Source organism: Rhipicephalus microplus, unplaced genomic scaffold (assembly GCF_043290135.1).
Source record: "Rhipicephalus microplus isolate Deutch F79 unplaced genomic scaffold, USDA_Rmic scaffold_37, whole genome shotgun sequence".
Lineage (NCBI taxonomy): Eukaryota > Metazoa > Arthropoda > Arachnida > Ixodida > Ixodidae > Rhipicephalus > Rhipicephalus microplus.
In genome coordinates, this window is record NW_027464610.1 from 1,091,760 (window position 1) to 1,102,500 (window position 10,741).

A 10,741-nucleotide genomic window follows, 5' to 3' on the forward strand; every position below is an offset into this window, starting at 1 on the left:
AAGTTATCTGCATTGCGCTTGGCGCTTGAGAATCACAAGATAATCATCTACAAAACGGAAGGTTTTCAGAACACTGCTACCATTGAGCCGTGCGTTAAGAGCTCTGTCTAACTTTGCTAGATAGAGGTCACTCAACAGTGGGGCAATGCATGAGCCTATAGACACACCATTCTTTTGAAGAAAAATTTCATTGTTCCATTCAACATAGGTAGATTTAAGGTAAAACGAGACAAGGTCAAGGAAAGCACCGCCACTAATACAAGTCGTGTTCTGGAATGCTACGGATCCAAATTCATCGATGCATTCTTCGATACATGAAATTAGTTCTTTGGATGGCAGAGAATAATACAAGTCTTTCACATCGATTGAAAAGGCGGTGAGCTGTTCGTTCGGGTTTTGGTTGATGAAGCTTATGACCTCTTGCGAATTACGGATGAGGAAAGGATCATCAATTTTGAGCAGCTTCAAATTTTGTTGAATGAAACTCGCTAGTGCTTTCTGCCACGTTCCTTTTTCTGAAATTATTACGCGAAAAGGTGAGTCTTCTTTGTGGGTTTTGCATGAAAAAAACATATCTAGGGCTAAATTCTGACATTTACCTATCGTTAGTGCCAGCTTTTTTAGATCTAGTTGCGAGCAAAGTAAGATGGCTTTTTCCTTAACTTTTGCTAGGGATACATCAGGGCACCGTTTAAACACAGAGAGAACAGCGTCATGCGCTTTTTGAAGGTACACATCATTTGGTAGTACAGCAAAACCTCCCTCTTTATCTGCTGGTACGACACACAGTTCATTCCGGAGCAAGAACGTGGAGACTTTCTTTAGAGGCAAGTTGTGGCTTGTGGGCTTACCATGCATCAGAACGTCAACGCCCTCGGAAACGCACCTGTCGCACTCATTCGTCGGTGCGAGGCTTGAGACCTGTCGAACCACAGATAGCAGCTCCGCGGGAGTCTTTCTCTGTTCCACTGCAAACTTTGGGCCCAGCCCCAGGGTGCGGCGCACTTGTTCTGAAAGCTGGACGTCATCAGCGACGTGGACGACGCCTTCCTGACGCGGTCTAGTTGGCTGCACAATCCGTAGTTGCCTCAGAGCACATTGCCACATATGTTCGACAGTGGAGTCTATAAGATTGTTATATTCTCGCCACCTTTTTCTCCTGCCAGCTGGTAGCCTTTCGTTGTGGTGAAGTTGTAGATTCAGGGTGTCCCGGTGGAGTCGTGCTTGCCTTTGCCATTCGGACCTTAGGATTTTGCACATCCTAACGCCATGGTGGTCCGAAGGGCTGAAGCCACCAAACAAGCTTTTTACTTCCGGAGGGAGCTGTTTTTTTCGAATGCAGAATGATAAGATGCGGGCGCGGCACAGGGCGACGGAGATGAGGGTAATGAGCAAAGAGGAATGCACAGCAGTAGGAGTCAAGAAGCCCGAGGAACTAGAAATATAACTTAGAAGAGTGAAACTTTGGGCTAGTTGGTATTGCATGATGAAGAACGTACAGCGCGAACACAAGACGGGAATACTAAAGAAGGGACACAGACAAGCGCTGACTAGCAACTGAATTTTTATTAACACAGAAGCGGAAAATATATACGGAAAAACAACAGAAACAAGAAAACTGAAAAAATTTACAGCATGACAAAGATTCTTCCATGTTATTGTTACATGTCATGCTGTAAACTTTGTCATGCTGTAAATTTTTTCAGTTTTCTTGTTTCTGTTGTTTTTCCGTATATATTTTCCGCTTCTGTGTTAATAAAAATTCAGTTGCTAGTCAGCGCTTGTCTGTGTCCCTTCTTTAGTATTCCCGTCTTGTGTTCGCGCTGTACGTTCTTCATCATGCAATACCAACTAGCCCAAAGTTTCACTCTTCTAAGTTATATTTCTAGTTCCTCGGGCTTCTTGACTCCTACTGCTGTGCATTCCTCTTTGCTCATTACCCTCATCTCCGTCGCCCTGTGAAATAGAAATATAGAAATATAGAAATATAACTTAGAAGAGTGAAACTTTGGGCTAGTTGGTATTGCATGATGAAGAACGTACAGCGCGAACACAAGACGGGAATACTAAAGAAGGGACACAGACAAGCGCTGACTAGCAACTGAATTTTTATTAACACAGAAGCGGAAAATATATACGGAAAAACAACAGAAACAAGAAAACTGAAAAAATTTACAGCATGACAAAGATTCTTCCATGTTATTGTTACATGTCATGCTGTAAACTTTGTCATGCTGTAAATTTTTTCAGTTTTCTTGTTTCTGTTGTTTTTCCGTATATATTTTCCGCTTCTGTGTTAATAAAAATTCAGTTGCTAGTCAGCGCTTGTCTGTGTCCCTTCTTTAGTATTCCCGTCTTGTGTTCGCGCTGTACGTTCTTCATCATGCAATACCAACTAGCCCAAAGTTTCACTCTTCTAAGTTATATTTCTAGTTCCTCGGGCTTCTTGACTCCTACTGCTGTGCATTCCTCTTTGCTCATTACCCTCATCTCCGTCGCCCTGTGCCGCGCCCGCATCTTATCATTCTGCATTCGAAAAAAACAGCTCCCTCCGGAAGTAAAAAGCTTGTTTGGTGGCTTCAGCCCTTCGGACCACCATGGCGTTAGGATGTGCAAAATCCTAAGGTCCGAATGGCAAAGGCAAGCACGACTCCACCGGGACACCCTGAATCTACAACTTCACCACAACGAAAGGCTACCAGCTGGCAGGAGAAAAAGGTGGCGAGAATATAACAATCTTATAGACTCCACTGTCGAACATATGTGGCAATGTGCTCTGAGGCAACTACGGATTGTGCAGCCAACTAGACCGCGTCAGGAAGGCGTCGTCCACGTCGCTGATGACGTCCAGCTTTCAGAACAAGTGCGCCGCACCCTGGGGCTGGGCCCAAAGTTTGCAGTGGAACAGAGAAAGACTCCCGCGGAGCTGCTATCTGTGGTTCGACAGGTCTCAAGCCTCGCACCGACGAATGAGTGCGACAGGTGCGTTTCCGAGGGCGTTGACGTTCTGATGCATGGTAAGCCCACAAGCCACAACTTGCCTCTAAAGAAAGTCTCCACGTTCTTGCTCCGGAATGAACTGTGTGTCGTACCAGCAGATAAAGAGGGAGGTTTTGCTGTACTACCAAATGATGTGTACCTTCAAAAAGCGCATGACGCTGTTCTCTCTGTGTTTAAACGGTGCCCTGATGTATCCCTAGCAAAAGTTAAGGAAAAAGCCATCTTACTTTGCTCGCAACTAGATCTAAAAAAGCTGGCACTAACGATAGGTAAATGTCAGAATTTAGCCCTAGATATGTTTTTTTCATGCAAAACCCACAAAGAAGACTCACCTTTTCGCGTAATAATTTCAGAAAAAGGAACGTGGCAGAAAGCACTAGCGAGTTTCATTCAACAAAATTTGAAGCTGCTCAAAATTGATGATCCTTTCCTCATCCGTAATTCGCAAGAGGTCATAAGCTTCATCAACCAAAACCCGAACGAACAGCTCACCGCCTTTTCAATCGATGTGAAAGACTTGTATTATTCTCTGCCATCCAAAGAACTAATTTCATGTATCGAAGAATGCATCGATGAATTTGGATCCGTAGCATTCCAGAACACGACTTGTATTAGTGGCGGTGCTTTCCTTGACCTTGTCTCGTTTTACCTTAAATCTACCTATGTTGAATGGAACAATGAAATTTTTCTTCAAAAGAATGGTGTGTCTATAGGCTCATGCATTGCCCCACTGTTGAGTGACCTCTATCTAGCAAAGTTAGACAGAGCTCTTAACGCACGGCTCAATGGTAGCAGTGTTCTGAAAACCTTCCGTTTTGTAGATGATTATCTTGTGATTCTCAAGCGCAATGCAGATAACTTTCAAGTTGCAACAAGTCACCTCATATCATTATTTAAAGAGTGCCTGTCGCCTCTGTGTATCACACATGAAATGCCAGAAGACAACAGCATTCGTTTTTTAGATCTCAGACTAACATTTGCCAATCAACATTCATGTTGGATGTACGAACCACGAGCACAAAAACCGTTGTTGCCGTACACATCGTCACACACTAAGTTAGTCAAGCGAAGCATTGTTCAAACATGTCTTTCCAACGCATTAGATAAATCATGTCACCACGTTGTCACTAGAAGTTTCTTGGCGCAGATTCGTCGGCTCGAAGCAGCAGGTTATCCACATAAGCTGCTCACATCGGTAGCGGAAGTAATTTACAGAAAAAAGAAGAAAAGCTGCCAGGAAAATGTTCAGCAGGCAAGCATGGAAACCGGTCGAGGCAAGAAGATTTCGGTCATACCATACATGCATAATATTTCACATCGTCTCAGGAAAATAGGGCAACAGTGCGGCGTTCGAGTGGTTTTTTCAGCACCTCACAAATTGTCATATCTTTCACGTGTCACCTGTCCTGTCAAAAAAAGGAAACGCCAGTGCACTACCAAGCATCGTAAGAAATTTCTAGATTGTTCACATAATGTCATTTATCGCATTCCACTTTCATGCGGGTGTTGCTATATAGGCCAAACTGGAAGGTGTCTAAATGACCGCCTCCGAGAGCACAAAAATAATGTGCGCAACGCCAAAGAAGGTTTTTTGGCCATTCATTGCAGTTCCTGTGGTTGCACACCCCTGTTTGAAGAAACAACAATCATCGGCAGACATCAGGACATGCGTACTCGTGAAATCATTGAAGCCGCTCATATCGCAAAAGAAGGGTCGCGATGCATCAGCATGGCTTCCATCGGGTTATCGGCCAAAGAATTATCTTTTCTAGAAGAGCGCATGTAACAATAACATGGAAGAATCTTTGTCATGCTGTAAAAATTTTTTCAGTTTTCTTGTTTCTGTTGTTTTTCCGTATATATTTTCCGCTTCTGTGTTAATAAAAATTCAGTTGCTAGTCAGCGCTTGTCTGTGTCCCTTCTTTAGTATTCCCGTCTTGTGTTCGCGCTGTACGTTCTTCATCATGCAATACCAACTAGCCCAAAGTTTCACTCTTCTAAGTTATATTTCTAGTTCCTCGGGCTTCTTGACTCCTACTGCTGTGCATTCCTCTTTGCTCATTACCCTCATCTCCGTCGCCCTGTGCCGCGCCCGCATCTTATCATTCTGCATTCGAAAAAAACAGCTCCCTCCGGAAGTAAAAAGCTTGTTTGGTGGCTTCAGCCCTTCGGACCACCATGGCGTTAGGATGTGCAAAATCCTAAGGTCCGAATGGCAAAGGCAAGCACGACTCCACCGGGACACCCTGAATCTACAACTTCACCACAACGAAAGGCTACCAGCTGGCAGGAGAAAAAGGTGGCGAGAATATAACAATCTTATAGACTCCACTGTCGAACATATGTGGCAATGTGCTCTGAGGCAACTACGGATTGTGCAGCCAACTAGACCGCGTCAGGAAGGCGTCGTCCACGTCGCTGATGACGTCCAGCTTTCAGAACAAGTGCGCCGCACCCTGGGGCTGGGCCCAAAGTTTGCAGTGGAACAGAGAAAGACTCCCGCGGAGCTGCTATCTGTGGTTCGACAGGTCTCAAGCCTCGCACCGACGAATGAGTGCGACAGGTGCGTTTCCGAGGGCGTTGACGTTCTGATGCATGGTAAGCCCACAAGCCACAACTTGCCTCTAAAGAAAGTCTCCACGTTCTTGCTCCGGAATGAACTGTGTGTCGTACCAGCAGATAAAGAGGGAGGTTTTGCTGTACTACCAAATGATGTGTACCTTCAAAAAGCGCATGACGCTGTTCTCTCTGTGTTTAAACGGTGCCCTGATGTATCCCTAGCAAAAGTTAAGGAAAAAGCCATCTTACTTTGCTCGCAACTAGATCTAAAAAAGCTGGCACTAACGATAGGTAAATGTCAGAATTTAGCCCTAGATATGTTTTTTTCATGCAAAACCCACAAAGAAGACTCACCTTTTCGCGTAATAATTTCAGAAAAAGGAACGTGGCAGAAAGCACTAGCGAGTTTCATTCAACAAAATTTGAAGCTGCTCAAAATTGATGATCCTTTCCTCATCCGTAATTCGCAAGAGGTCATAAGCTTCATCAACCAAAACCCGAACGAACAGCTCACCGCCTTTTCAATCGATGTGAAAGACTTGTATTATTCTCTGCCATCCAAAGAACTAATTTCATGTATCGAAGAATGCATCGATGAATTTGGATCCGTAGCATTCCAGAACACGACTTGTATTAGTGGCGGTGCTTTCCTTGACCTTGTCTCGTTTTACCTTAAATCTACCTATGTTGAATGGAACAATGAAATTTTTCTTCAAAAGAATGGTGTGTCTATAGGCTCATGCATTGCCCCACTGTTGAGTGACCTCTATCTAGCAAAGTTAGACAGAGCTCTTAACGCACGGCTCAATGGTAGCAGTGTTCTGAAAACCTTCCGTTTTGTAGATGATTATCTTGTGATTCTCAAGCGCAATGCAGATAACTTTCAAGTTGCAACAAGTCACCTCATATCATTATTTAAAGAGTGCCTGTCGCCTCTGTGTATCACACATGAAATGCCAGAAGACAACAGCATTCGTTTTTTAGATCTCAGACTAACATTTGCCAATCAACATTCATGTTGGATGTACGAACCACGAGCACAAAAACCGTTGTTGCCGTACACATCGTCACACACTAAGTTAGTCAAGCGAAGCATTGTTCAAACATGTCTTTCCAACGCATTAGATAAATCATGTCACCACGTTGTCACTAGAAGTTTCTTGGCGCAGATTCGTCGGCTCGAAGCAGCAGGTTATCCACATAAGCTGCTCACATCGGTAGCGGAAGTAATTTACAGAAAAAAGAAGAAAAGCTGCCAGGAAAATGTTCAGCAGGCAAGCATGGAAACCGGTCGAGGCAAGAAGATTTCGGTCATACCATACATGCATAATATTTCACATCGTCTCAGGAAAATAGGGCAACAGTGCGGCGTTCGAGTGGTTTTTTCAGCACCTCACAAATTGTCATATCTTTCACGTGTCACCTGTCCTGTCAAAAAAAGGAAACGCCAGTGCACTACCAAGCATCGTAAGAAATTTCTAGATTGTTCACATAATGTCATTTATCGCATTCCACTTTCATGCGGGTGTTGCTATATAGGCCAAACTGGAAGGTGTCTAAATGACCGCCTCCGAGAGCACAAAAATAATGTGCGCAACGCCAAAGAAGGTTTTTTGGCCATTCATTGCAGTTCCTGTGGTTGCACACCCCTGTTTGAAGAAACAACAATCATCGGCAGACATCAGGACATGCGTACTCGTGAAATCATTGAAGCCGCTCATATCGCAAAAGAAGGGTCGCGATGCATCAGCATGGCTTCCATCGGGTTATCGGCCAAAGAATTATCTTTTCTAGAAGAGCGCATGTAACAATAACATGGAAGAATCTTTGTCATGCTGTAAATTTTTTCAGTTTTCTTGTTTCTGTTGTTTTTCCGTATATATTTTCCGCTTCTGTGTTAATAAAAATTCAGTTGCTAGTCAGCGCTTGTCTGTGTCCCTTCTTTAGTATTCCCGTCTTGTGTTCGCGCTGTACGTTCTTCATCATGCAATACCAACTAGCCCAAAGTTTCACTCTTCTAACTTACCTAAACCAACCTAACCTAACCTAACCTAACCAAACCTTACCTAACATACCCTAACCTAACCTAACCTAACCTAACCTAACCAAACCTAACCTAACCTAACCTAACCTAACCTAACCTAACCTAACCTAACGACGTTTGCAAGCGCTTTCACATTAGATATCGCAGTTCCCGACTTGTAATGGTGAAAAACACTGCATCTCACTAAGTGACATTGATTAATGCGGTTTTACGACGGTTCATATCTTAACCTAACCTAACATTCGCACTTGTATTAAAAAACGCTCTATTACACTGTTTCGTTCACAATTAGGATATTTGCATAACCTCACAGTTTTTCACCAACTTATTACAGTACAGAACGCTGTATCTCGCTAAATGACATCGTTCTTTAAGGTTTCACGATACTTGCATGCGCTTTACCAAGAATGTCACAACATAGCAGTTTCGCACTTGTAACGGTACAACACGCAGTATTTGGCTTGTTCATGCCGTTTTGTGTGCTTTCACAACATTTTACCTATCGCAGTTTCGTACTCGCAATAAAACAACACTATCTCGTTAGATGACGTCGTTTTTGGTGGTTTCACGACGCTACCTAGCTTAAACTAACATAACTCAACCTAACATAACCTTCGCACTTCTATCGTTAGAAAACGTTTTACTCGCTACTTTACATTGCTTTCTACAACATTACGACGGTTTCAAGCGCTTTCACATTAGATATCGCAGTTCCCAACTTGTAAAGGTGAAAAACACTGCATCTCACTAAGTGACATTGTTTATTGCGGTTTTACGACGGTTCATACCTTAACCTAACGTAATCTAACCTAACCTAACCCAACCTAACCTAACATAACCTAACCTAACCTAACCTAACCAAACCTAACCTAACGTAACCTAACCTAACCTAACCTAACCTAACCTAACGACGTTTGCAAGTGCTTTCACATTAGATATCGCAGTTCCCAACTTGTAATGGTGAAAAACACTGCATCTCACTAAGTGACATTGTTTAATGCGGTTTTACGACGGTTCATATCTTAACCTAACCTAACATTCGTACTTGTATTGAAAAACGCTCTATTACACTGTTTCGTTCACAATTACGATATTTGCATAACCTCACAGTTTTTCACCAACTTATTGCAGTACAGAACGCTGTATCTCGCTAAATGACATCGTTCTTTAAGGTTTCACGATGCTTGCATGCGCTTTACCGAGAATATCACAATATAGCAGTTTCGCACTTGTAATGGTAGAACACGCAGTATTTGGCTTGTTCATGCCGTTTTGTGTGCATTCACAACATTTTACCTATCGCAGTTTAATACTCGCAATAAAACAACACTATCTCGTTAGATGACATCGTTTTTGGTAGTTTCACGACGCTACCTAGCTTAAACTAACCTAACCTAACCTAACCTTCGCACTTCTATCGTTAGAAAACGTTTACTCGCAACTTTACAATGTTTTCTACAAGATTACGACGGTTTCATGCGCTTTCACATTAGATATCGCAGTTCCCGACTTGTAATGGTGAAAAACACAGCATCTCACTAAGTGACATTGTTTAACGCGGTTTTAGCGCGGTTCATATCTTAACCTAACCTAACCTTACCTAAACCAACCTAACCTAACCTAACCTAACCAAACCTTACCTAACATACCCTAACCTAACCTAACCTAACCTAACCTAACCAAACCTAACCTAACCTAACCTAACGTAACCTAACCTAACCTAACCTAACCTAACCTAACGACGTTTGCAAGCGCTTTCACATTAGATATCGCAGTTCCCGACTTGTAATGGTGAAAAACACTGCATCTCACTAAGTGACATTGATTAATGCGGTTTTACCACGGTTCATATCTTAACCTAACCTAACATTCGCACTTGTATTAAAAAACGCTCTATTACACTGTTTCGTTCACAATTAGGATATTTGCATAACCTCACAGTTTTTCACCAACTTATTGCAGTACAGGACGCTGTATCTCGCTAAATGACATTGTTCTTTAAGGTTTCACGATGCTTGCATGCGCTTTAACGAGAATATCACAATATAGCAGTTTCGCACTTGTAACGGTACAACACGCAGTATTTGGCTTGTTCATGCCGTTTTGTGTGCTTTCACAACATTTCACCTATCGCAGTTTAATACTCGCTATAAAACAACACTATCTCGTTAGATGACGTCGTTTTTGGTAGTTTCACGACGCTACCTAGCTTAAACTAACCTAACCTAACCTAACCTTCGCACTTCTATCGTTAGAAAACGTTTTACTCGCAATTTTACAATGTTTTCTACAAGATTACGACGGTTTCATGCGCTTTCGCATTAGATATCGTAGTTCCCGACTTGTAATGTTGAAAAACACTACATCTCACTAAGTGACATTGTTTAATGCGGTTTTACGACGGTTGATATCTCAACCTAACCTAACATTCGCACTTGTATCTAAATACGCTCAATTACACTGTTTCGTTCACAATTACGATCTTTGCTTGACCTCACAGTTTCTCACAAACTTATTACAGTACAGAACGCTGTATCTCGCTAGATGACATCGTTCTTTAAGGTTTCACGATACTTGCATGCGCTTTAACGAGAATATCACAATAAAGCAGTTTCGCACTTGTAACGGCACAAGGCGCAGTATCTGGCTAGTTCATGCCATTTTGTGTGCTTTCACAACATTTTACCTGTCGCAGTTTCGTACTCGCATTAAAACAACACTATCTCGTTAGATGACATCGTTTTTGGTGGTTTCACGACGCTACCTAGCTCAAACTAACCGAACCTTCGCACTTCTATCGTTAGAAAACGTTTTATTCGCTACTTTACAATGTTTTCTACAAGATTACGACGGTTTCATGCGCTTTCACATTAGTTTTCGCAGTTCCCGACTTGTAATGGTGGAAAACACAGCATCTCACTAAGTGACATTGTTTAATGCGGTTTTAGCGCGGTTCATATCTTAACCTAACCTAACCTTACCTAACCCAACCTAACCTAACCTAACCTAACCAAACCTTACCTAACATACCCTAACCTAACCTAACCTAACCTAACCAAACCTAACCTAACCTAACCTAACCTAACCTAACCTAACCTAACGACGTTTGCAAGCGCTTTCACATTAGATATCGCAGTT

The 10,741-nt window shown here is 42.6% G+C and overlaps 1 protein-coding gene across 1 annotated transcript; it reads right to left on the reverse strand.

The window, feature by feature from the left end:
- Positions 1 to 3: 3 nt before the first annotated feature.
- On the reverse strand, positions 4 to 1,577 carry LOC142786889 (uncharacterized). Its single transcript, XM_075884585.1, has one exon. It carries the CDS (start codon positions 1,483 to 1,485, stop codon positions 4 to 6), a length of 1,482 nt encoding a protein of 493 aa, XP_075740700.1. The 5' UTR covers positions 1,486 to 1,577.
- Between the last annotated feature and the right edge of the window lie 9,164 nt (positions 1,578 to 10,741).

Coding starts and splice junctions, on each gene's coding strand:
- LOC142786889 (XM_075884585.1), bottom strand. CDS start 1,485: ATGCAATACCAACTAGCCCAAAGTTTCACTCTTCTAAGTTATATTTCT.